Here is a 25,884-nt window from a genome sequence, read left to right on the forward strand (position 1 = left end):
CCGTTGGCAATCGTATGAGATCATGATTTAAAGGCTGGAGCTACTCTGAACAGGCTGCTTCATTCGCAAAATATCACCAAATATAACGACACACCTAATATAAAGAAGCCTAAAAATCTTTAGGTCGAGAGTCCGTGTTGAGCTCCGGGCATAGATGGTAGATCGGATCCATCTGCTCAACATAGCCGCAAGCTGGATCACTCATACAGTAGCCCATGAATTCTTGGATGTCGCGGTCATAGCTCCGGGCGACGTCTCTCGGCACAGCCAGGAATTGATTCTCTTCCTGGCGCAGGTATCCACGTACAACAAAGGTGGAAAAGAGTGTTCGATACTCATCCGTCGTGATGTTTGACCCTCCTCCGTGGAAGGCAGAGGCTAGCATGAAGAATGTATCACCTTTCTCCATCTCGGCAAAGATGCATTCGTCGACACGAGGAGGCGTCTTTCGATCGGTGCCCCTATCCGCTGTCAGCATTCCCGGACAAGCACTCGGACAGAAGAGTAGCACTCACCATAGATGACTCTTCGGAATGAACTGAGTGCCACCATTCTCCTTGGTAACTTTACAACCAGCCACAAACATTCCAACCGCCGACTCGCGACCCATGTCGCGGGAATCATCCCATTGATCAATCTCGGTATGGTAGCGATGGCTGATATAATCGTCGCGATGTAATGGCTGAGCTTTTCCCCCGGGGCCAATTCTCATGGCAGTGCAAGAATGGACATAGGGCTTAGAAACCGACTCTTTCCTTTCATCCCCCCACCAGAACCAGCTCCTTGTTGTAAGGAAATGTTCGCAGATTTGTTGATACAGTGGGTTCATCAATTGAGTCCTGGTGTATGTAGGGCTGCGCGCTATCAGAGATGGAGCCCGCTGAGTTTGCGCTGCAAATCTTTGTCAGTATTGCTCCCCTTGCTTCGATCACGGTTTCTGCATGTCGATGACCCACCAGGGAAGAAACTCCCGTTCCATTCCACGTCGCTATCCAAGCGATCTTTCACTTCCGAAATGGCCTGATCGACTTTATCCTCCGGAATGAGGCCTCTAACGAAAACGCCACCATCTCGCTTGAGCAGATAAATTACTTCCTCAGATGGAGTGTCTTTGGAGACTTTCTGGACTTGATCGCTATACTTGGACGAAAGGACTGTCATGTTGGATGCAGGTGATGCTAGTATAGACTCAATGAGGTTTCGATTGTTCGATCGGATTGAAAAGCATTGACCTGATTACCGATGCGTGTCGCTTTTATAACGCAAGGCATTGTATAGCGACGGCACGCCCAGAGCGTGACATCAGCACAGACAACGGTTAGCGGGAGCTGCGGCCTTTGATACCCGATCCGGTAATGGTTCCAACCACCCCTTGCTTATCGCCGTGGCAATCTTCTCTCTTCCGGGCTTTTAATGCGGGGCTTTGCATTCAATGAGGGGGCACGCCTTGGGATTGACAAAAGTGTCCAGCCCTTGCTCCTAATTTGGAAACCCATTGTCTAGGCGCAGATAAGCGTTCGGCATTTCTGATTTATGGGGTATATACTTGCCGATTTTGATCAAGACCTGTTATAGGATGAAATACAGTACTATCAACTCTATGATGCTGTCGTTCGGGTCATTTAGTATCTACAAGGTACTGGTTTTCTTGCAGGGTAACTACAGAATGAGTATAAAAATACTGCTGTTTTCTGTGGACAAAGGGTCCTAGATACAGGCCCCGTGCGATCATCAATCAACTGCGATGTATCATCATGTCCCCAGAGAATTTGGAACTTGAAAAAGTTGAGCCGAAGCCTGCTGATACGCAGAGTATTCGTCTGGGAGTATTCAAGAATGCTATAGGTGATGACTATGACGATGATGCCGTCCTTCGTGCAAATGGCCATGATACGGTCATGCCTCGTCAGTTCAACAGGATATCTGCCCTAGGGCTAGGGTTCCCTATTACCAACTCCTGGATAGGTTATCTGGTGGGCTCCAATACAGGTTCTGAGTGTTTAAACTGGGTTTACCAGCATAAGTGCTTTGTTGCAGAGTTGTTTTGGCCAGAACCTGACCTATGGGGGTGCCCAAGCCTGTATATTCAGTCTCATAGTAGCATTTGTCGCCCAATTCACCATGATGCTTGGACTCGCAGAGCTCGGCTCATCCTTTCCAGTACGCCGACGCATTTGCTCATACATCTTAGTGCTAATGGTGCAACATTCAAGTGGAGGACAGTACCATTTCTGTTACATCCCGAGCCCTGAAAGATCAAAGAAATACAGTGCCTACGTCGTGGGCTGGCTATCGGTTTTGGCTTGGTGGATTGTGACGTATGCGTCTAGAAGCCCCTTCGAACTATGACTGTGGTTGCTGACTTCTCAAATTTGCTCGGGGATCTCCCTCGCGGCCCTGGTTTTGAATGGAATTATGAACTTCTGCATACCCAGCTATGTTACTAATCAGTGGGAGACATATCTGACATATGTCGGGGTGTCCTTAGTAACAGGTGAGTGTATTCCCTCGGTTCCAGCTGATAACTTATGGATCTATCGCAATACTGACTTCTTTTCAAGTCCTACCGGTGTTCACGGTCGCCGGAAGAATTTCTCTTGTAACCCAAGTATCGCTCTACCTGTCACTCGCGGGATACCTGACATTCTTCATTGTCTCATTTGCAATGCACCAGCAAACCCAACATGGATCGTTCGTTGTTGCATCTGGACAGGGTAATAGCGGATGGAACGATGGTACAGCCTGGATGCTTGCGATAAGTAACGCAATGTACGCGTTCGGAGGGACGGACGGAGGTAAGTGCCCAATTCCTCGGTATAGAATGCGAGTCTGACCGGAAACAGTCATCAATATCAGTGAAGAGATCCCGCGGCGGGGAAGAAGAGTCCCACAGGTCCTGATCATGACGATGATCATCGGGCTAGTTACAAGTGTATCCATGTTCATTGTGTTTATGTTCTTTATCTCCGACATGGACGCTATCAGGCCCTCCCCATTGCCAAGTCTCGAGCTGCTCTATCAGGTGTAAGTTGTCCCATCATTCTAATCCCTGGCCACCATATCTCACAAAGATGAACAGAACAGGAAGTCGGAGTGTGACACTTGGGTTATTCGTCCTTCTCTTAGCTGCCTATCTCAGTAAGCGTCAAACCCACCACCTCAGCAAGACAAGACTAATAACGCTCCAGCCTCTCTCCCATCCCAATGGGTCAGCTCTGGGCGGATAGCCTGGGCATTTGCCCGCGACGTGAAACATTCCCCCCACCATGTCCACCAATAGTCCCATGCCTAACCATATCTAGAATGGCTTCCCATTCTCAGCACTCTTATCCAAAGTGAGCAACTGTCTCAACTTCCCCGTCCACACCACAGTAGCCGCCTTCCTATTCAGCTGCCTCTACGGTCTCCTCTTCTAGCATCCACAACCGCCTTCAACTCCATTATCACCTCCGCCGTCCTCTTCCTAAACATCACCTACACCATCCCATGTGGCCTACTCCTCCTTCGCAGCCGAGACACCTTACCCCCTCGATACTTGAAACTCGCCTATATCGGCTGCTACTGTAATATATTCTCCGTTCTGTGGATCGTCGCGCTCTGTGTATTGATCTGCATGCCGCCGAATCTGCCCGTCGAGTTGGGGTCGATGAGCTTCGTCTGCGTGATCCTGGTAGGCGTGATCGTCATTATCAATTGTCTTTGGGCGTTCATTAGACGTCATAGTTTCGAGGGACCGCATATTGATTGGGGATTTTGGCGGCAGGGTCGAAGTAGGAAGGGAGTTTAGTTTACGTTGTCTGGTGCATTGATGTGGATGAATTCTTGTTTGTCTTTACCTATCCTATGGCTACTATTGTTATTGGTTCTATCAGTTAGGTTGAATGGGACGGAGTATTAAACATCAGATGTATGTAGAATCTTATGCATGACACATGACCCGCACACTACTTATCTCGATGTCTTGGAGTTTCCCAACCCCGCAATATTCATCAGATTACACCTGTTACTTACTACTGATGAGCAATGCGAGGAACAGCGGGGTATAATCGAGTCACCAGGATGGATGAGAGTCAGTGAAACACTGAACAGTGCTCCACTTTACTTATCCGGCTTGGTTTGTTGAGGGATCTCATGCACTGATGATCATCTATCTCGGTCAAGCGGATCTACGGCTTTGTTCACTGTCCTGGGTTGGGATGTAACCTTGAGTAGGAAATAGGCCTAGCAAGAGAGGGGTTTATTTATCAGAATCTTCAGAGACAGGATCGGATGGAGAGAAATGTAAAGGTCAGATTTCCGAGACGGATGGTAACTAAATCAATATTCATTTCCTCGGCTATTCTGGTTGACGGAGAAGGATGTACAGGAAATAGTCACTCATTATGAAGCAGGATAGACATTGTCAATGACCCGTTCTAGTTGATAGATGCCCAGAACAGAGTCTAGCAGATAGTCGCTGTGTTTTTAATTTGAAGGTTTCTACGAGATAGATACATCTAATCATTCCTAGCATCAAGAGCAAAAGCACATATCTCGTGTAGAGCACTTATTCTTAGTCTAACCCCTTTTCCAAGCCTCAGACACGCGCACAACCAGTCTAATCCTCTCCCATCCCCCAACATCTCAAAGCGCACTCCTAATACCTACCCCCCGGCTCTCATAAACCAACTTCTCAACCTCACCACAAAGCTTTACCACCTCATAATCCAAAGGCTCGCACGCTCCGTTAGCTCTCTCATTCTTCATACAAGAAAAATAAAAATAAAAATAAAAAACATTCAATAGAACGTACCACCATACGGCAAGACCTGCGCTGCAAAATTCATCGCAATCCCAGACTCCCGATCCGCAAACCAATACAGATTCGCTAGACTCTCCCAGGACGCCGACCCGGCCGCTCGTCCTGTTTCGCTCCTCTGGTGGCTCAAAGCAAACGTCAAACCCAGCCATCGGTCGGATTACCCGGTTTAGAAATGATGGGGCAGGGGTTGGCGAGGTGTGGTTTTGCGGATGGACAGGGGTAGTTTTGAGAGATTGAGAATGTGGGAATTGGTCGGTAAACATTTCTTTTTGAGAATGGGCTAGGTTAGACTTGAATAGTTCCGAGGGAGAAGAGGCCATACGTTGAATGGTTTCGGGTTTGAGAAGCTGGGTTTGCGTCTTGGGACAGGTCCCGTTATTGAGAAGGACGGAGAGAACTCCTGGGTACAGAGCCCAGCACAGTTCAAAGAAAGTGTAAAGAATTGTTTACTGACTTGCATAATCCCTCGGGGTGCCGAAACATCCACACCCTCCCATAAAAAATACCCTATCTGATTTTGCGTCTGATACCAGAGCATGTCGCAAAAGATGATCAGTCACAGTCAGAGACCCGTCAGGCGCACGCTGATGCATATACCCCAGACGTGATTTCATTTCCTGGGTTGGCCAGAATGTGATATCAGTGATTCCCAGAGGAGCGAAGACATGAGTCTAGAATTAATCCTTCAATGACAACCCCGTGACTCGCTCTATAACCACCCCAACCCAATCAATGCCAACGCCATACTGAAAAGCTGTTCCCGGTTGAAAGACAAGCAGTCGGAACAAGACATCCTCCTTCCTGCCGGAGAAGTCATCCAGCCCGATTGGTCTCGCCCACGCACATAGATCCAGGTCATCAAGGCATATCCGAATCCAGCTACCGCAGTCAGTACACATATCGTATAGTAGGGCCAGTATACTCACACGTATGTGTCATGAGCATTCTGAGCGTTATCGCCCGCTCCTGCGGAACCAGTCTATACCGATCCCCCGAATCCTTTGTCAATACTTTCCGCTCCTTCAGTTCTAGTGCCAGTCTGTCCAGCTGTGCAGCTTCGTCGAGAGCAAGTCGGCCTTGCTCTACTAATTGCAAGCAGGCAATCCCAGTGAGAAGCTTTGTGCATGAGGCGAGCCATGAAACGGTATCGAGAGTCATTGGAGATTGGCCATTCAGACCGACAAAGCCAGATGCATGCGATAGTATAGAGTCACCATTTTGATCCACAACGACACAGACGATTCCGGGAACTTTGGGATTTGGACCGCGGGTGGCCTCATCGATCTTTGCGACGGCGGCATTGAGTTTTCGGGAAGATAGGTTTTCGGCCATAATGAATCACATCGAAGATGAGGTTTCTTGGAAGCTTTCCTTCGTGAAAGGCAGAGATGAGGAGTTGTTTCTCATCCACGCGCTAGACTCTAAAGCCTGATGGAGAGGATGTCTCCCTTCCACACTCATGTTCTGGGTTCAATTTCATCTGGCCACTGAGGAATCAACTATTGATTACCCGTCAGGGTAGATCTCGAATATAGTGGGCGAATTGATCAATCAAAGCACAAGTAACAGAACTAACTTAGATCCACCTACCTGAAGACAGAGACGCTTCCCTCGCCTCCACGGGGCCAAGCCCCCATTTTCGGCAAGAGGAGCATCTCCAGGAAAAGCAAATACAACGACAAAATCAACAGGGTTGTATACAGTGTAGTAACCAAACCCAGAGAAGTCTGGAGCCCAACGTCTCTAGCGGGTCTAGAAACGAGGACCCGCAAATCAACTGCTGCTGGAAGCACTACCCGATTAGGAAACGATTCCAACCCTCTCTATCCCCGTGCGTCAGCACCAAATGAAACAGAAGAACAGAGCTCCAGTGCATGATGACGCATAACCACCATGTTTCCTCGTCTGATTCGAGGGCGCAAGTTTCGACAAATCGAGAAATACAGGCAGCTCCTGTGCCTCGGGATGGAGGCGACGAGGCCCTCGTGCGAAGTGTCGGTCGGGGACAGGATAAATACCATTCCATCCTGCATCCTGCATCTTGCTGGATAGAAGTCGATCTGCACACCTCCGCTACTTCACCCCCGGTCATTCGCCTGTTTCGATTCATCATTTGAGCGAATAGTCGCCATGTTCCACCCACTCGATCCCCTCTCCCCGACCGAACTGCGCACCGTCTCGCAGGTCGTGCGAGCCTACCATGCCCCGACTCCGGTTCGATTCAAAGTCATAGACCTGCTAGAGACCCCCAAGGTTACATTTCTCTCGTACTTCCGGGACAAGACGCGAAGTGTCCAGGCGCCGCCTCGTAAAGGGTACACATACTACTACAAGCAAGGGAGCCAGACGCTGCGCAAAGCAAAGATCAACATTACCACCGGCAAGGTGGAAGAAGATACCGAACATCCGGATATCCAAGGACCGGCGGATATCGATGAGATCGAGCGTCTTCTAGATGTCTGCAGCAAGAGCGCCGAGGTTGCTAGGGAGGTTGAGAAGTTGAAGTTACCGAGGCATTTTGTTTCCAGTCTGTGGCTGATTCATTCATTGGTTGCTAATTCTGAATTGTGCTAAATAGTGCCACCGTCATCAACGATCCGTGGCTTTATGGAACAGACGATGCGAACGAGCGCCGTCGTTTGTACCAATGCTATATGTATATGGTCCTAAATGATGACCCCGAAGCGAATCACTATTCCCTCCCTCTCCCTTTGGCTCCCATCTTCGACGCTCATACACTCGAGCTGCTTGAGATCGAGAAACTACCCCTAGGGGTCGGTGCCGAGTTAGAATCGGAAACCCAGCCATGGGAACCTGCCGCCCCGGTCGAATACAGTCCTACACTGCTAGGAATAGAATACTTCCGAAAAGACGTCAAGCCTCTGCAGGTGGCTCAACCGGAGGGTCCGTCCTTCAGAATCGACGGTCGCCACATCAACTGGCAGAAGTGGTCATTCCATATGGGCTGGACGGTGCGCGAAGGACCAGTTCTGAACAATGTCTACTACGACGGACGATCGCTCTTCCATCGCGTCTCAATGAGTGAAATGACCGTACCATATGGGGATCCTCGCTCTCCGTACCACCGCAAACAGGCCTTCGACCTAGGTGACTCTGGGTTCGGTATCACCTCCAATACTTTGACCCTGGGCTGTGACTGTCTGGGACACATTGCCTATTTCGACGGCATCCGGACCACGGGGGCCGGAGAGCCCTTGGTGATGAAGAACGTGATTTGTGTTCACGAAGTCGACGATGGAGTCGGTTGGAAGCACACCAATATCCGAAATGGACATGCTTCCATGGTGCGCAACAGGCAGCTAGTGATCCAGTGTACGGCCACGGTCATGAATTACGAATACATCCTCGCCTTCATATTCGATCAGGCAGCCAACCTGCATGTCGATGTGAAGGCCACCGGCATTGTGTCGACCATGCCGATTAGCAAAAAGACCCTATCGCCGTGGGGAACGGTCGTGGCTCCTGGAGTGCTCGCCGTCAACCACCAACACCTATTCAGTGTGCGAGTAGATCCAGCCTTGGACGGCGTGCGAAACACGATTGTGTATGATGACATTGTCCCTGTGCGGGGCGAGCCCGATCTCGATCCTTTTGGTTGCGCTTTCCGAGTAAACACCACGCCCATCAAGCGACCGGGCCCGTATGATCTGGACCTGACCAAGTCCAGAACCTATCGAATCATCAACCCCGACCACATCAATGCTGTGTCTGGCAAGCCAGTCGGCTATAAGCTGCATGCCCTGCCGAGCCAGATGCTGATGATGGGACCCGAGACATTCAACTACAAACGGGGTCTGTTCTCGAGCAAGCCCATCTGGGTGACCTCGTACAAAGAAGGCGAGCTGTATGCTGCGGGCGAGTTCACCAACCAAAGCCGAGAGGATACGGGCTTGGGAGTCTGGGCCCAGCGGAATGAAAATGTCGAGAATGAAGATGTTGTGCTGTGGCATACATTTGGTGTGACCCACGTAACGCGACCGGAAGGTAAGAACCCCTCAGGGCTCGATGAACACAACCAGACACAACGCTAATAATGGACAGATTTCCCGGTGATGCCAGTCGAGAAAATGTCGATCTCTCTTAAACCAACCAGTTTCTTCGAACTGAATCCTGCCAACGATGCTCCTCGATCAAGCCAGAGTCAGAGCCAATCTACCTTGGTCGAACATTCCAGTGTTGCTCCGGTCTCATGTGGCAAGTGCAGTTTATAGATTGCGATCGTCATCTTAAGCGACGTATGTGATTACCAATAAAAACCACGTTCGCGAAAGACTTCAGTGTAGACTGTATTGCTGGCGAGCATGTTTGGCGTCGTAGTGCGGTCAGAATTTGTATCAATTCCAATGCTATAGAAATCGATATAGGAACTGGAGATTCTGCAGGTTGAGAGACTCCTGTGACTGTGGACTTCCGAGAACATCCGTAAAATCGTCTGTGAAATTAAACAAGCCGTACCAATCGCTCGGTGCTGCAAGATCTCCAGCGGGAGCATATGGCGACGCATGAAGAGACGGCGCAAGCGTAGGGTCATTTGAGTTGGATGTCATCATAGTATTCGGCGTCCTGGGCTCTTGCTCATGGTTCGCCACACTCTCTCCATTTGTTTGGGCTTCGGTTGTCTGTGTTGGCTGAGCCGGTGGGTTTATAATATCTGTCAATCGCAGTGTGCGGGCCGTGCAATCGTCCAGGCAGCGGAAGAAAAGATCTAGGACCCAGTTCTCCAAGTCCCAAGTCTTTTGCAGTTCCTGTAATCCCAGCAGACAAAGCCTTGCGCGGTGTTCTGCCAACTTGCGGGCTGTTCCTGTGGTTCGTCGACAGTGGATGGTTTGAATGCATAAGGCGGAGAACGAGTGTGTGATTCTGTAAAATTAGTACTTGCTTCGCCTTTTATGGGGATATACTCACAGATGTGTTGCACCATGCTGGACGAGGTTACAAGACAACATGTCCTCGATAATTCTTGTTGTCTTGGTGGCAGCATTCAATGCAATCTGGCCCAGTTCGTCCGAGGCCGAATTGGGTGGGTGGAGAAATAACGATCGGTAGAGTAGAACGTAGAGATAGCTGCAAGCTGGTTAGTGGTGTCATCTTCAATACCAGCAAATGCCTCTCACTTATGAGTCGTATGTAGCAATCCCGTTAAGAAGATAGCTCTAGGGCTAGCGGTATTCCCGAGCTTGAGAATAGACGGTATATTCGATTCCCATTCTGAAAGTTGCTTATGAAGCTCTTGTCGGAGAGATGTATCGACAGAGGCTTGAATAGGCAAATATTGCGTAGAGACAATCGTGCGCACTATCATCGTCAGCAATGTAAAACCCAAATCTTGATATGTCAGGCCGTACAAATCCTAGCTAGTCGGGCCATTTCAACCGGATACGGCACATCTTCCACGTTCTGGGTGCCAAAGATTTCGGGGTTCTCTACAACCTCGTCTTCCCTGATGTCGCTTTCTTCAAGCATGGCCACGTCGCAATCCTCATCACGTATTCGAGCAGGTAATCCAAGGGCCGAGGCGCTTTGTTGGTCACGAATCTGGAAAGTTAGTCCTGGTATCTAATTAATCGCATCGCTCGAACTCACATATAAAGCCCACCATATCCGTTTCCATAACTTCTCTTCCCGCGATGAACTGAAGGAAAGCTTCGACCTAGACCCGTCAGCCGTATGAACAGACCATCCCGACAGGAGACACAAACATCATATGCATTCCGCGCTTCTGAGCCAAACTGATGGCCACGCCGAGCCAGAACCGCGTGTCTTGCTCCTCAGAAGGGCCTCCGCGCCAGTAACTCAACAGAAAGAGGGCTTGCAACTTAACTGTCTTGTTCGACTCCCAACCCGCATCATAAATTGCTTTCGCCCGACTATAAAACAGGAACTTCGCTCCATAGCGGATCTCAAACCCGGTTCGCGCGAACTCATCATCCGTACAAAGACTTACGCCGATAAACAGCATAGCTTGTAACAGCAGCGGCGAAACATTGCCCTCAGCAAACAACTGCTGAACGGTGGTGCGATCCAGGATAGGAAAGCAGGGATGAAACCAGGTGAAGTAAGCGCATAGCAGAGTCTCGATGGTCTCGGTCGGGGGGTACGAAAAAGCCCCGTCCGCCGTCAATTGGGCCTCGAGCTTTGTCCTGTGCGCCCGGAGCGCTACATCTCGCGTACTGCTGGACTGAAGTCTCTCAGGAATCGGATAGTGAAGACGCGTCTTTTGCATCACATTGCCAGACCCCTTATCAGGCGATCGTCGTCCTTCATCAATCACGCACGTCAATGGACTCGACTCTCCCAGAAACACGCTAGTCGAGTCCCCCGGGGTTAACCATGGGGCACGGGGGCTATTGACATGCGGCTGGGCCTGCCACGGTTTAGTCTGCTGAGAGAGGCGCGAGACATCCGAGTGCCTTAACGGCGTGTCACCATTTCGGGAAGCCGACGAGACGGTGGAGTCGGGGACGACTGGCGGAGAGATCGGATGGCTCGCAGCTCTCGGGGTAGTGGGCCGGTGGATATGATTGTTGTTCTTCTTGCGCGGGTACCTGCAACGACGCTCGTGTTGGCACTGATCACTTGGTCGGTCCAATTCTCACTCAGAAAGCCTGCATGGCCTGGATATTTGCTTACTTTCCTCTCTTGGAGACTCCGACCTCGCAGGGTACGCTCATCGCGACGCAGTTCTCGCAGGGGCGCTTCTCCAAGACATTGCAGCGGATGCGACGACGGTTGCAATGAAGGCATGCCTGTCTTGCGCGAAGTCTGGTTTGGCGAGGGCCTGGTTCTACTTCGGGTGTCATTTTGGATGATTTGATCGGACTTGAAGGGTCATTTCCGAGGGAGGGATGTTGAAGGGAAAAGAAGAAGCCGAAGGAGGACGCAAGTCGGCTATTTAGTCTTGGCATTTCGCTTAGTCGGCTTTATGATTCCCTGTCTTTCTGGATCACACTCCACCCTTCACTCGCCCGAGTCTTCTCTCTCTCTTCCTCCTTTTTTTCTTTGTTTCTTTTTCCTTTTCCCTAGCCCATTAATGCAATTATTCGGTATTACATTAGACGATAGAGTCTAAGAATTTCATCAACAAAATTAGAGTAACTGATCTGAGTAGCTGGTTGTTACCGAAAATATAGTTCGCCTACGATGGTGAGAGCAGTTCGAAACATCAACATGAACTTGACGACATAATAATTGCCCTCTAAACGCTATACATAAATCAAATCTATTGAAAATCCTCAATCCCAAGCTCCGCCAATATCGCGTCATTATGCTCCCCAACATCAGGCACAGCATCCATCCTCGCATCAAAACCACCTCCCTCCTTCTGCATCCCCGGCGGCAGCAACGCAGGCACAGAACCAGCAGGAGTCTCTACCTCCGTCCAGCGACCCCGAGCCCTAAGTTGCGGATGATCCCAAACACCCTGCATATCATTAACACTAGCATTCGCAATGGCCGCCGCATCCAGAAACCGAAGTACTTCCTCCGCCGACCGCGTCTTGAACACATCACAGATGATCGTCTTCAACGCATCTCGGTTCTTGACTCGTAGCGAATTATTCGCAAATCGCTCGTCCGTAGCCAACGCCGGCTGACCGAGGACCTTATCGCAGAACTTGGCCCATTCGCGCTCATTCTGGATACCGAGCATAACGGTTTTCGTCCCGCCTTCTGCCTCAAACGGACCGTAGGGATAAATCGCGGCGTGAGAGGCTCCGGCGGGCGTCGGGCCAGCGGCATTGTTGTATGTGTAGTACATCGGGAAACCCATCCACTCGACCATGCTTTCGAGCATGGACACGTCGATGTTTGAACCGGCTCGGTTGGGGTCTTTGTCACGCTGGATCAAGGCAGCGAGGATGTTGGAGTAGGCATAGCTACCGGCTGCGATGTCTGCGATCGAGATACCGACTTTGGCAGGCTCGGTACCGGTCCCTGTGACGGAGAGCATGCCGGCCTCGCTCTGTATAAGGAGATCATAGGCTTTCTTGTCCCGATAGGGCCCGTCGGGTCCATATCCGGAGATATTGCAGACGATCAGCGAGGGATAATCGGTCTTCAGAGCGTCATGCGATAGACCGAGTCGTGCACTAGCACCGGGAGCGAGATTCTGGACAAGAACATCAGCGCGACTCAGCAGACACATGAGGATGCGGTGATCGCGAGGATTCTTCAGATCAAGCGCAAGGCTTTCTTTAGACCGGTTGGTCCAGACGAAGTGGGAAGCGAGGCCGTTGACGCGGGTGTCATAGTTACGTGCAAAGTCGCCAACGCCGGGTCTTTCGACTTTGATCACCCGGGCGCCTAGGTCGGCGAGTTGTCTGGTGCAGAAAGGCGCGGCGATGGCTTGTTCCAGACTGACTACTGTGACGCCGAAGAGGGGGCCTTTTGTCTTGGTTGACGAGACTTGAGTTGAGGAATACCGAGGGCTGGGGGCATGATGACGTATTGTCCGGGAGAATGATCTGAAAAGACTCATATTGTAGATGTGTACATATGCAAGAAAAAACACATTCAATTGTTAAGTTGTCTCTGTGAGTTCATAGTAATAAGTAAGTATTCGTCAGGGCTCGAGAGTCATACCTCGGAGAGACGCGGGGGTGGAGATGCCGGCTATTTGCCGGTTACTTGACGGGCTCTTGCTGTGCTCCACGCCACGGATCGTCACTACACATAAAAGGCCCCTTCGATTCCCAAGAACAATCCTGCTAAGAGCACTACAGCCAAATCAATCCAGAATGTCTCGCATATACACCCCACGAAACTTACGTCATGGACTGCGTCCGGTGTTGTCGAGAACGCGCCCGGTGACGTCGTCATCGCGAGTGACGCCGCGGTCCGGCTTCTCCACCACCGTGCAGCGACCTCTAATGGAGCTGGCAGGGTTCACAGAGGAGCAATTGACCGTCCGCGACGCCATCTCGGCGATCTGCTCCAAGTTCCCAAACACATACTGGCAAGAATGCGACCAACAAGAGCGAGATCCGAAGGATTTCCACGCCGCTTTAGCCAGGGACGGATGGCTAGGAATCGCACTCCCAGAGGAGCACGGCGGAGCGGGATTAGGTGAGTTGAAGGTCACCAAATTATCTTCAAATTTAGAGCAGGGATTGATTTCGTCCAGGTATCTCGGAAGCCACCATGATGATGCAGACCATCACCCAGTCCGGTGCCGGTATGGCGGGCGCTCAGTCCATCCACGCCAACGTGTATGCCACGCAACCACTCGCCAAGTTTGGCACCAAGGAGCAACTCGAAGACACCATCCCCAAGATCATCAATGGCACCTGGCGAACGTGCTTTGGAGTCACGGAGCCCAACACAGGCCTGGAGACACTGAAACTGAAGACCCTCGCGCGGAAGCACGCAGACCGAGATGGTTACTCCGTCACCGGCCAAAAAATTTGGATTACTTGCGCACAAGTCGCCTCCAAAATGATCCTCCTAGCACGAACAACACCTCTCGAGGAAGTCCAAAAATCCAACCAGGGGTTATCGATGTTCTGCATTGACATCGACCGAACCAAGCCGGGGCTAGACATGCGGAAGATCAAAAAGATGGGCGGCCGGGCCGTGGACGCCAACGAGGTTTTCTTCGATAACTACGACATCCCATCCAGTAGCCTGATCGGCCAGGAAAACGACGGATTCAAAATCATTCTGCACGGCATGAACGCGGAACGGTGTCTGCTTGCCGGCGAGGCTCTGGGTCTGGGCTACGCCGCGCTGGAACGGTCTGCGGAATACGCTCGCGAGCGCGTGGTTTTCGGACGACCGATCGGACAGAACCAGGGGATCGCGCACCCCCTGGCAGACGCGTACATGCAGCTCGAGGCAGCTAAGCTAGCGACGTACCACGCGGCGCGGCTATACGATGCGTCGAAGACGGACGAGTCGATCCCCTTCCACTCGGTTGGGGTGGCTTGCAACAGTGCAAAGTATCTGGCAGCGGAGGCTGCGTTCAAGGCCTGCGAGCGTGCAGTCCTCAGTCATGGCGGTATGGGATACGCGATGGAGTATGACGTGGAGCGTTATCTGAGAGAATGTTTGGTGCCGCGGATCGCACCTGTGAGTCGTGAGATGATTCTCAATTATGTGAGCGAAAAAGTGCTACAGTTGCCTCGTAGCTACTGAGAATATTGGGACCGTTGATTATTGTACATAGAAGAGTTGAATAAGAGTAATAGACGGTCGAGTAGCTGTGAGTGCTGCCTGAAGATTGGGGCATCAAACGATATATTGCGATGACGTAGACCTAGTCGGGGTGGACTTGCTTCTCTCCATTGCTCGAATGCCCAAGATTAGACAACAGATTCGACGGAATATTGGGAAGTCAAATTTCACCCAAAGCAATGGAACCAAGATACATTTAAATCGTAATTACAACAAATCCGATACTCGGACTCCCCACTCCCAAAAAAGCACTTCCGATGTACGGAATACGCTAGTGGTTGAGGAGGGGACTGAGGGTTATTAGGCTGGGTATAGTTGGATGGAGAAGGAACTGTTTCTGGTCCACACAACGATCCTAAGTAGTCTGATACAGTATATTGGTCATCTCGTATCCCCCATGGCAGTCATACAATGCATATCTTACAGACACGTCTCAACCCTACCCCACAGCAGTGGATCTCGCGGCGTTCCCCAAGTCCCCCATCAACTGACACAAACTCTGCACTAACGGCGGCAGGGCGTCATGCGACGCCTCAGCACGAAGAACCCCCCGCGCAAGTGCCATTGTTTGACTTGGGTCTGAAACCAAAACAGGATCCTGCGGGCCCTGCAACGCCGGACACCCACATCCCAGCGAGATGAACTTCTGAACATCAGTCGAGTCGCTACCATCCAGGAACACGGTTGGCCATCTCCCGCCGTAATGTCCCTCCGGTGGACTTCCTGCCGGCTTCTTGGCATTTTTGGCCTTGTAGACAACGCTATATGACCAGAATGCCAGGCTGGCATAGTACACGCCAACAGCAAAGAACCCCGTCAGAGACCCTGACGGCATAGTCTTTGCAGCGCGCAAAACCTGCCCGGCATGCCAGAGCGCACGACGGGAATCGAGACTATTGATCCACTCGAGGGCGCTTTGATAGACACGTCTGGCTTCTTTCTTGTCCTCTTTTCCGGCAAAGAGCTGCAGCTCTTCGAGGGACATGTAAAGAAACATGGAAATCATTTCGTAGATAAGAAGGATCTGTGGGCTTGGGATCTCGGCGAATTCATGGTATAGCATGCGGAAGTGTGATAGAATCTGGGATAGTTCTTGTTGGCGGGAGTTGATGACTAGGGCATTCCAATGTTTCGAGTTGCCCTTGGAGATGAATTTGAGCCGGTGATATTCGTTTATAAGAGCGGAGAGACCATGTAGTAGGACAAGGGTAGACAGATGTAGGTCAATGTAGCCGCGAAATGCAGATAACTCCGACATATCATGCAGTGTATCAACTAGAGAAGGCAGCCGGCTGGGGCCTGCTCCAGTCCGCAGGTATATGTCGCGCCATGCATCGGCAGACTTCGCGTCCCAGAGCGCTCGGACGGCGGGGAATGGAAGCTCCAATTCAGCGTAGGAAAGAATTGGGGTGACATTGAGCATCATGGCGGATTGAGCGTCGTGGAGAAAGAGGTGATGAGCGAGCCTTTTGAAGGATTCTTGCTCCGTCCAGGTACGCCATTTTCGCTCGAGTGATTCCGACGAGTCCTCCATGCTCGGAAGAATATTCGAATAAGCGGATCGTCGGAAACGTAGAGAGCGTCGCATCATCGTGATGAGCGGGTTTTGAAAGCTTTCAGCAATTTCCGTGCGCCGACCGTTCCCGCTCCAAATACCAATCTCCAGAGTCAGAGCGAAGGTCTGCGAGGCGCGCAAGTCTCGCGTTGTGGAGTTGTCATTTTCATACTATTCACAGCTGGGTTAGTTAAGATTTGATGGGTAAAAGATGCCTTCCTGACCTTTGAGGATAGCTGAAGTCGAGCAACTTCCATCAGCGCATATCCTAGCTTCCTGATTGTCGGAATGGGCGATCTGATCGCGCCCGCAGCGGCGACAGCGGCCAAAATATCAGGGGTCTGATCGTTCGGCTGAAATGTGGGACCATGGATCCAAGAATCGATATTGCAACTCTGGAAATCAAAATAATCCTGAATCAGGCTGTCCAGCAGCTCTGTGCTCGGGAATGACTTCATGATGCGCGTCAGATTGGCTTTCGTACTGGTTTGGAGAACCATGCCAAAGATCAGATCGCGACTCCCAGACGACAGACGTTCCGAGAGGATCTGACGTTCCGATCGCATGTTAGCTTCTGGGCTGTCAATTGATTTCGGAACAGATAGGTCTCCTTGGTTGGCGAATGCGGTATCTTCGTGAGCTGGTGTCCAGTTAGATAATGACGACCGCCGATATGCTTCGGCACCTAAGGCAATGCCACTATCCTCGGACCGATCGGTTGATGCGTCGGCGATGCCTCGGGTATTGAAGAAGTCAATTAACCCAAAGTCCACGTCGGTAAGGTCAAAGCCAAATTGCACATTATGGTCGAATACATCGTGGATGTAATCGTGAGGTAAGTTGGTGGAAGTGTGCATATCATTGCGCGCGAGGGTTGGTATTAATGAGTCGGGAATGAAGTTGGGAAAGAACGTGCCGTCGATGCTGAAAATGCCGCTGTCATGGTCCATTATCGGTGAAATCGTTGAAGCTAAAATTCACAAATTAGGTTCAAGTGTCAGGAAATAAATGAAGAACCATGTTTACCATCATAAGTCATGGATATGGTATCATCCGGAATTGAATTTATCCCCGTCGCAGGCAGATAATTATTTATTGAAACATCAGGGGAATTGAACTCGGCAGGGTCAATAGCATCGGGCATATCGGTCTCGTCGTCATGGGTTGGGGATGTGAGCGGGGGCTGCGCGAGTGCCTCGTCGAGGGAATAGTTGGGTTCGTAATCGCTATGCGATGCTGAACTCAGGTTATCAGCGCTCATCCGAGAGCATCGATCATACAAAATACCTTGCGCGGGAGAAGGCGACGTATCATTCCCGCCATCTGGCCAGTCGCACACAAATCCCTTCTCCTTGCACCGTTTACAAGGCTTCTCTTCATCGCATTTCAGTTTACTCTTCGCACAAGCTGCGCAGGCCTGAGAGACGCGACCATTTTTCGGATACGGCGGGGGTCGTTTTCGCTTTCCTTCGTCTGGGCTGTCATGGCCTGCCGCATGGCGCTTCATCAAGTCACTAGCCAGAATTAACAGATGTGTTGAGTGTAAGCCAGAGCGGTACTAACGGCCTAGCGAAGCCTTTGTTGCAAACATGACACACGTAAGGTTTCTCTCTTGTATCTAAACACTCGATTAGTTTCCTGCTTTCCAGTCCGGGATCTGACCGTGGTACTGACGAGACCGGACGTGCCGAATCAGATGGTCTGCGCGAACATAGCTCTTGCTGCAGCTGCCACATTTGAAGTACCCCTTTGCCCCCGACCTCTGCGGCGACGTGGGCGACGTGGTAGAGGGAGATTCACCAAACATGGCGAAGGGGAGGGGTGGAGAAGACGAGTGAAGAAGGAAAAAGAGCAGAAGCACCGGAGCTCATGCAGAGGGTCGGAGTGTGGGGAAGAAATGCGGGGAATACAATCCGGAGGCCGATTAATATCATGATACCATTGGCTCCTACCGCATCCTGCAGCGTCTCGTTTTGGGATGAGTTGGTGGAAATTAGTGGCGGGATGAGGAGAGATTCAGGGACATAAATTGTCGCGGGGCCCTTTCGAGGTAGCATCCTCATCCCAAGTCATTCGGATGCCGGATTCCACTGATCTACGGCTTGCATTTCCTGCTCTCGTCGTAAGAGATCTGCATTCTGATGGAGTGTTCCAATCATGAAGTATCGTCGCCATCCACCGGCGCAGGGAGACGCGGGTGACTCAGCGGAAACGGACCGATGCGGAAGACGCGAAGTGGCGATTCGGCTTGTGGTCCACTTCCCTTCCGATGCGCAATTTCCAGGAGGCACGTTGCAAGAGGCACGCGCCAATCAACGTATCCTTGTTTTGATTGAGGCATTTGCAATTTTGAGTCCAGACCTCGTTGTGCCTAGTATTAAAGAACAACGCTGAACATTGACCAGGGCTAGGGTAGGGGGGAGAAGTTGGGGGTTCCCCTTACAATATATATATTCATGCGGGGGGGAGCGTGGCATGATGCGACGGATTTAAAGAAACCAGCAAACAAATCTGCCACGTATCAGGAAGATAAAAGATCACCTTGATGGGGACGATGAAAGAAAATGGAATGAAGATGGGGGCGTGGTGCAAACAGACTAGGCCAAACAAATAGCTACAGTCACCTGACACTTTACCTATATTTTGAGGAAAGAAGGACCCGATGACTTCTCTTTCCTCTTCTAACTATGGAATGTCGGGAAATCCGCATTATACGTGAGTAGAACAACATTTGGAGAGACAAACTATTAAGTCTTACCGTCACTAGCAGAATTATACCTCTTAATGGGAAAGTAGGGCGATTGGGCTTTACTATGAAATAGTCCGCGTCCAGTGGAGGATCTTAGGCCCTGTATTGTAATCAATTTTGCGTGGTTTCTTAGGCATAGCCTGGGCAGGTATTCAACCCATTTTCGAGCAGGATTCAGGACTATAGTAATTATATCAGCGGAACGGGTGCCTGGATGAATTTTTCTGTGAGGAGCAATATGTGTTTGTCGTGATTGATCACTGGAGCCATCGCCTCGATGATAGTCCAGTGTATCAACCACGACAGGCCCTTAATAATAGAACATCTCTATTACCTGTTTGACAACATAAAAAACTTTTTAGGGGGAGTTATTTGCGAATCTGTGGGCTTCTGATACGCTACCAGTGGCTAGTAGTACAGAATGCTTGGCATCATCAGCATTTTCTTAACAGGTCCTATTTCCTAAGACAGTTTAATTAGAACGAGAGCCCTATCGTGGAGTAGACAAAAATGAGGTTTTTCTAGAAGGCTAAAAAAAAAAACAGGGTACAATGGGCCTCAATTCTACCTAGCAAACCCCAGTCCATCACTTTCTAGCCAAAAACCCCCGAAAATGAAACCCAAGCAAAAACACGCTACAAATAGCACACTAACCGCCGATCTCAGGATCTCTACTACACAGTGTAGACCAATCTACCCAATCAACAATAATCCAAATCCCCGACAGTAAGAAGAAGCCCATCTGGAACCATCGAGGCTTAGCGCCAAGAGATAAACTCGTGGGGCGCCGGTCAGCAAGTTGCAGACTTGCAGTGTCATCCCTCGGGCGGAATCCCGGCCTTACACTTTTAACCCCGACTGACATGGAGAGACATTGTGATATAAACACGTAGATTGCTGGCGGTGATGTCGGCTCTGGGGGCACGGAGCTGTCTGTTGAAGTGTTTCGTTTCGTTTCGTTTCGTTTAACTTTGTACATACGTTGTCAATTTTGCCACTAAGATGGCACCTTGGCTGTTGCCTCTGATTCTCTTAACTCTTTACGCCGAGGAGATGTTGTCGAATTCATTAGACGAGGAGGGGGTTGAGGGAGACAGTGAATGAGAGACAAGAAATTTTCATGTGACGAATTTTTAATCTTGTTGGAAGGCGTTGAAATCTACGGATGTTTTGACGAGTCATTTATTAAAGGCCTTCTACATTGATCGGTAAACCGGGTTCATTTCTTGATAACGAGTAAGAATCAATAGAATAGGACTTTAAGTATGATACTTACGGGCAAACACTGCGACTCATACCACCGTCGTAAGTAATCTTGTGGAGTTAAAACAGACAACACTATCTGAAAACAGAATACGTAAACTACCTAGATCACAATCTTCCAGAATAATTCAATCATCAATATAGTAGTAAAATCCATCGTAGAACCCTACGAAAAATCCCAAGCACAGCCACCAATCTTCCCCTCCCCGCGACTAGCCCAGTCCTTGGCACCGATATCCCACCAGTCGGAGCCCAGAAAACGACACAAGTTCCAAGACATCGAGCCATGGGCGGCTGTGCTTGGACGTAGGGCTCCGGTATTGACACCGGCCAGTGGAGCCACAAACAGACCGTCTGTCAGCATTGGCGGGTCTCAGCGGATGACGAGTCGGTCTTGGCTTGCAGTCTCTTTCTGGCCTCGGTGATGGAAAGCGATTGATTTACTTTGATGCCTAGATGATGTGGGTCTGGGTTTTTTTATGTGTGCAGAGTGATTAGAAGGCGATGTAGACTGGATTGGATGGGTGGAAAGGGTGGTGGGATGTATAAAAGGGCGGGAGTCACAATGCAGTGGTTATCTGGGCTACACTTTGGAATTGCAAATCATGAGATTCTTGATCTTTAATCTCGTTCTGGCATATATTTTTTTGCTACTTGGACTGGTTACAGGTACGATCATCTATTTTGTTTGCGTCTTTGATTTGCCGAGTTCGCACACTTACGTTAGCAGGTTACTCAGTACATTCTTATACCACCTACGAATCAACCACACTCGAAGATGTGACAATTAATACCCCGTCCCATAAAGTAACACTGCGGACGGAATTCTCTCTCACATTTCGGATCTCCAACCAAGATCCGGAGTTCAAACTACACCTGGAACCTAACCATGATATCTTCGTCCAAGCCCCGCATATTCGCCACCTGGACGCTAGCGGCGAGATCCAACACACAGAAACGCTAGATGGCACGCAGCATAGAGTCTTCAAGGGAACGGTCTGGGCTCGCTTCGGAAATCTGGAGTGGCAGAAGAAAGGTTGGGCTAGAGTATACGTGCTTCAGGATGGAGAGAATCCCATTTTTGAAGGCGCGTTTATGATCTTGGGTCAGCGGTACCGGGTTGAGGCTATCTCAGAAGAAGAAGATGGGGGTATGGAAGACGGCCTATCGCATATGGTCGTGCATCATGATGCGAGAAGGGGCTTAGACAGCGTGGGAGAGACATGTGCAGCTGGTCGGATGCCGTCGATTCCCGGGACGAGTGATATCCTCATGGACAACATCGGCATGATCACTGGCTCCACGGACCAGCACCTAGGGAAACGCCAGTTTGGTGGTTTCAACCCCGGGGATCTGACAGACAGTATCGGAAGTGCAGAGGGATGTCCGACAACGAGGCGAGTAGCGTTGGTCGGAATCGCGACGGACTGTTCGTACACAGCGGCGTTCAACTCGACCGAATCGGTGCGTCGAAACCTGATCAACATGGTAAACACGGCGTCGGAGGTATTCGAAAGTACATTCAATATCTCACTGGGTCTCCACAATGTGACTATCAGCGACGCGAGCTGTCCGAACAGTGCATCGGACTCGACGCCGTGGAACGTCGAGTGTTCCGAGGGAGACATGGACTGGCGACTGCGACAGTTCTCATCCTGGCGAAGATCGATTGATGACTCCACCAATGCCTACTGGACACTCATGACGACTTGTCGGACCGGCGGAGAGGTCGGAGTGTCATGGATCGGGCAGCTGTGCAACTCGCGAATGAGCACGAATGTGGTGGCTCGAACGTCCAACGAATGGCAGGTCTTTGCGTAAGTAGTCTATGACTTTCCTCGTATCATGGGAGAAGACGATTCTAACATCAGCATTACGGCAGCCACGAGTCCGCCCACACATTCGGAGCCGTCCACGACTGCGTCACTTCCACATGCCCTTCGTCACGAGGGCAATGTTGCCCACTATCCGCGTCCACGTGCGATGCAGACGCCCAGTACCTCATGAACCCCTATTCCAGCTCATCCCACTCTGACTTCTCACCCTGCACCTTGGGAAACGTCTGCTCCGCCATCGGATCCGGCGACGTGCGAACAAACTGCCTGATCAGCAACGACGACGTACCCACCATCACTCCAGGAGAATGCGGCAACGGGATCGTAGAGGCGGGCGAAGATTGCGACTGTGGAGATAACTGCGATGGAAACTCCTGCTGTGACGGCACCACCTGTCGATTCCGAGACAGGGCAGTCTGCGACGACGCGTCCGGGCCGTGCTGCAATGACTGCCAATACGCGTCGTCCGACACCGTCTGCCGCCGGAGCTCTGGGACCTGCGATCTCGAGGAGATGTGTCCGGGGAATTCAAGCAGATGTCCGTCCGACCGACATGTTCCGAACGGCGAGAGCTGTGGCAGCGGCGGAAACAGCACCGATTTGTTCTGCGCCAGCGGCGAATGCACCAGCCGCGATATGCAATGTCGGGAACAGCTGGCGTCAAATAGCACCAGTATTTCATCATGCGGTGACAGCAATTCCTGCATACTGAGCTGCAGCGACGGTAGCTCTGATTCTGGGAGCTGTATGAGCACCGGTCAACAGGTTCTTGACGGCACGCCGTGTGATGGAGGCTCGTGTCGCAGCGGACGGTGTCGTAGCGGAAACGAGCAGGACGGGGGTGGTGGTGATAGCGTATCCTCGTGGGTGGATCAGCACCGGAATCTGGTAATTGGTCTGGCGGCAGGGATTGGAGGCGCCATTCTCCTTGGATGTGTCGTTTGTTGCTGTTGTAGGCGTCCGAAAGTGAGGCCACCGCCATCCGTACCACAGCGGCCGATGGCGGTGCCCTTAGCTTATCCACCTCCTCCGCCGTATAGAGTGGCGGAACCTCGCCCTGTGTTACCGAGATATGCTTGATGAATGGGGATATATATGTTATGGCGTTCATTATGAGTTGCATATAGCCAATACTTTGTTTTTCTTTTTTTTTTTTTGCTTCTCACTCCCTCGTGTCCACAGAGTAGAACAACACATACGAAACCAGACCCAACGTATAGACAATAAACATCACGAGATGGTATCTGCACCTCTACTTCTCACAAAATCTCTCATCAGGCCATACAACAGCTCGCAAGGAACTAACAAACTAAAAAGACGCCCTCCGCACCGCCAAGCCGCGCGAATCCGGGAACCTGACTCCATAAATTCTCCACAAACTGCGTCCATGTGGGGAGAAGAGTTTATCCCCTGGAAAATTGCCCTTTCCAGTCTAAAGAAGGGCTTTTGGAGCTTGCACGATCAGACTAGCATGGATCTGGAAATACTCCAGGTGGTATCTTGGTTCTGTCTGTGGAGAAATGTCGTATGCCAAGGCGATATCGCGAGATACCCAAGGCCGGTGGGATAGAGAAGTGACATGAATAAATACTGCGTGGAGGTAGGTCCGATTGAAGTTAAGCCAAAATCCCATTGAATAACATACATACAGCACAAAGCATGCGGTGGACAAGCGTTCTCGCCCTGCTGGGCATGAGCGCCCTCACCTTAGCACAGGATGGAACGTTCACCAACCCCGTCCTCTGGGAAGACCTGGCCGACATCGACGTAATCCGCGTCAACGACACATTCTACTACTCCGCCTCGACGATGCACTACTCCCCAGGAGCCCCCGTGCTACGGTCCTACAACCTCGCCGACTGGGAATACATCGGCCACTCCGTGCCCACACTAGACTGGGCCTCCGACTACTCACTCGAGAACGGCAAACGGGCATACGTGCGTGGCATCTGGGCCTCGACAATCCAGTACCGACCCAGCACCCAGACCTTCTTCTGGCTCGGCTGCATCGACTCCAGCACGACGTACATCTACACCGCCGACACAGCGGAAGGACCGTGGAAGAAATCCGGCACCATCCCGACCTGCTACTACGATGCCGGACTGCTCGTCGACACCGACGATACCATGTACGTCGCCTACGACAAGTACAATATCTCCGTCGCGCAGCTCTCCGAGGACGGACTCAGCCAAGTCAAGAGCGAGGTCGTGTACCGCGCGCCCGCTGACATCGGATACCTCGAAGGTGCGCGATTCTACAACATCAACGGCAACCATTACATCTGGCTCACGCGTCCCGCAAGCGACCAGTTTGTGCTGAAATCTATATCTGGGCCCTTTGGTCCATACGAGCTGCGCGAGGTCGTTATCGGAGTCGACGCCCCCGTCGCGGGAGGAGGGAGTCCACACCAAGGCGCCCTGGTCGACACCCCCTCAGGAGACTGGTACTACATGGCCTTTATTGACGCGTATCCTGGTGGTCGCATTCCGGTACTCGCGCCGGTGGAATGGGACGAAGACGGCTGGCCGAGTGTGACACTAGACAACGGCGCCTGGGGCTCTTCATATCCATTGCCTTTCGTATCAACCGACAAAACGATCACCCCGATCCCAACTTCTTACACATTCGAAGAGTCAACTCTCAGCGCAGAATGGGAATGGAACCACAATCCGGACAACGAGAAATGGTCTCTCTCTGGCGGCCTGATTCTGAAAACAGCAACCATGACAGACGATCTCTACTCCGCACGAAACACCCTCACACGACGGATTCCCGGCCCGAAGTCCAGCGCCACGATCCATCTCGATATCTCGAAGATGAGCGACGGCGATCGTGCCGGACTGTCGCTGTTCCGGGACACGTCCGCGTGGATCGGGATTCGGCGCGACGAGGGAGGGTCTCGAGTGAGCATGACGAGTGGATTGTCGATGGATTCGAACTGGAACACGAAATCGAAAGGCAGCGAGGAGGCGGGCGCTGGCTTCTCCGGGGAGGGGATTTGGTTGCGCGCGACGATCGATATCACCCCTGGGACTGAGCGGAAGGGGTCGTTTGCGTACAGCACAGACGGATCGTCGTTCACTGAATTGGGCGGCGAGTTGACGTTGAATAGCGACTGGCCGTTCTTTTTGGGATATCGGTATGGAATTTTCAACTATGCGACGGAGGAGCTTGGGGGGCAGGTTACGGTGAAGAAATTTGAGTTGGGGTCTGAGTGAGGAAGTCTTGGGTGTATAAAATGTGCCTGTAGTTAAGATCAAGAGTGAATATAAGTCGCAGATCCACACACAGAGTTAGAAATAGATTTATATCCCAAACAACAGAACTCATGCAAAGCCAGCGGACATTCATTCAAAAAGCCCATTAAAAGCCCTTGCGACCCTCCCTCTCTTCTTCGCCACAAAACAGGCCTCATACGCATCAATCTCTGCGTTCAACCCATAGAGCCCTAAATCCGCCATCCTAGGCGAAACATATTTCGACCTACGC

The 25,884-nt window shown here is 51.1% G+C and overlaps 11 protein-coding genes across 11 annotated transcripts; 5 read left to right on the forward strand and 6 right to left on the reverse strand.

Moving 5' to 3' along the window:
• Positions 1–109: 109 nt before the first annotated feature.
• On the reverse strand, positions 110–1,161 carry KD926_000205 (phytanoyl-CoA dioxygenase family protein; the record flags this gene model as incomplete). Its single annotated transcript, XM_053104139.1, has 3 exons — positions 110–461; positions 516–891; positions 957–1,161. The coding sequence occupies 3 exons, from the start codon at positions 1,159–1,161 to the stop codon at positions 110–112; spliced, it is 933 nt and encodes a 310-aa protein (XP_052952538.1).
• A 593-nt stretch (positions 1,162–1,754) lies between these two features.
• On the forward strand, positions 1,755–3,787 carry KD926_000206 (choline transporter; the record flags this gene model as incomplete). Its single annotated transcript, XM_053104140.1, has 5 exons — positions 1,755–1,905; positions 2,562–2,795; positions 2,844–3,024; positions 3,080–3,138; positions 3,303–3,787. The coding sequence occupies 5 exons, from the start codon at positions 1,755–1,757 to the stop codon at positions 3,785–3,787; spliced, it is 1,110 nt and encodes a 369-aa protein (XP_052952539.1).
• A 1,723-nt stretch (positions 3,788–5,510) lies between these two features.
• KD926_000207 (serine hydrolase domain-containing protein) lies at positions 5,511–6,133 on the reverse strand (the record flags this gene model as incomplete). The annotated part of the gene is made up of 2 exons (XM_053104141.1): positions 5,511–5,680; positions 5,728–6,133. The coding sequence occupies 2 exons, from the start codon at positions 6,131–6,133 to the stop codon at positions 5,511–5,513; spliced, it is 576 nt and encodes a 191-aa protein (XP_052952540.1).
• A 798-nt stretch (positions 6,134–6,931) lies between these two features.
• KD926_000208 (uncharacterized protein) lies at positions 6,932–9,033 on the forward strand (the record flags this gene model as incomplete). Its single annotated transcript, XM_053104142.1, has 3 exons — positions 6,932–7,332; positions 7,380–8,806; positions 8,864–9,033. 3 exons carry the CDS (start codon positions 6,932–6,934, stop codon positions 9,031–9,033), a joined length of 1,998 nt encoding a protein of 665 aa, XP_052952541.1.
• Positions 9,034–9,168: 135 nt separating this feature from the next.
• On the reverse strand, positions 9,169–11,622 carry KD926_000209 (Zn(II)2Cys6 transcription factor; the record flags this gene model as incomplete). The annotated part of the gene is made up of 7 exons (XM_053104143.1): positions 9,169–9,682; positions 9,728–9,886; positions 9,937–10,117; positions 10,168–10,357; positions 10,406–10,472; positions 10,522–11,367; positions 11,453–11,622. 7 exons carry the CDS (start codon positions 11,620–11,622, stop codon positions 9,169–9,171), a joined length of 2,127 nt encoding a protein of 708 aa, XP_052952542.1.
• A 419-nt stretch (positions 11,623–12,041) lies between these two features.
• On the reverse strand, positions 12,042–13,298 carry KD926_000210 (CaiB/BaiF CoA transferase family protein; the record flags this gene model as incomplete). Its single annotated transcript, XM_053104144.1, has 1 exon — positions 12,042–13,298. One exon carries the CDS (start codon positions 13,296–13,298, stop codon positions 12,042–12,044), a length of 1,257 nt encoding a protein of 418 aa, XP_052952543.1.
• Positions 13,299–13,557: 259 nt separating this feature from the next.
• On the forward strand, positions 13,558–14,953 carry KD926_000211 (acyl-CoA dehydrogenase family protein; the record flags this gene model as incomplete). Its single annotated transcript, XM_053104145.1, has 2 exons — positions 13,558–13,885; positions 13,944–14,953. 2 exons carry the CDS (start codon positions 13,558–13,560, stop codon positions 14,951–14,953), a joined length of 1,338 nt encoding a protein of 445 aa, XP_052952544.1.
• Positions 14,954–15,431: 478 nt separating this feature from the next.
• KD926_000212 (putative C6 and C2H2 transcription factor RegA-like) lies at positions 15,432–18,354 on the reverse strand (the record flags this gene model as incomplete). The annotated part of the gene is made up of 5 exons (XM_053104146.1): positions 15,432–16,718; positions 16,772–17,517; positions 17,574–17,783; positions 17,835–18,061; positions 18,308–18,354. The coding sequence occupies 5 exons, from the start codon at positions 18,352–18,354 to the stop codon at positions 15,432–15,434; spliced, it is 2,517 nt and encodes an 838-aa protein (XP_052952545.1).
• A 2,810-nt stretch (positions 18,355–21,164) lies between these two features.
• KD926_000213 (zincin) lies at positions 21,165–22,566 on the forward strand (the record flags this gene model as incomplete). Its single annotated transcript, XM_053104147.1, has 3 exons — positions 21,165–21,228; positions 21,290–22,376; positions 22,431–22,566. The coding sequence occupies 3 exons, from the start codon at positions 21,165–21,167 to the stop codon at positions 22,564–22,566; spliced, it is 1,287 nt and encodes a 428-aa protein (XP_052952546.1).
• Positions 22,567–22,570: 4 nt separating this feature from the next.
• On the reverse strand, positions 22,571–23,505 carry KD926_000214 (zincin; the record flags this gene model as incomplete). The annotated part of the gene is made up of 3 exons (XM_053104149.1): positions 22,571–22,891; positions 22,944–23,048; positions 23,104–23,505. The coding sequence occupies 3 exons, from the start codon at positions 23,503–23,505 to the stop codon at positions 22,571–22,573; spliced, it is 828 nt and encodes a 275-aa protein (XP_052952547.1).
• Positions 23,506–24,053: 548 nt separating this feature from the next.
• KD926_000215 (putative xylosidase/glycosyl hydrolase) lies at positions 24,054–25,613 on the forward strand (the record flags this gene model as incomplete). The annotated part of the gene is made up of 1 exon (XM_053104150.1): positions 24,054–25,613. One exon carries the CDS (start codon positions 24,054–24,056, stop codon positions 25,611–25,613), a length of 1,560 nt encoding a protein of 519 aa, XP_052952548.1.
• Positions 25,614–25,884: the final 271 nt, after the last annotated feature.

Source organism: Aspergillus affinis, assembly GCF_023601865.1.
Source record: "Aspergillus affinis strain CMG 70 chromosome Unknown NODE_105_length_128453_cov_87_050859, whole genome shotgun sequence".
Lineage (NCBI taxonomy): Eukaryota > Fungi > Ascomycota > Eurotiomycetes > Eurotiales > Aspergillaceae > Aspergillus > Aspergillus affinis.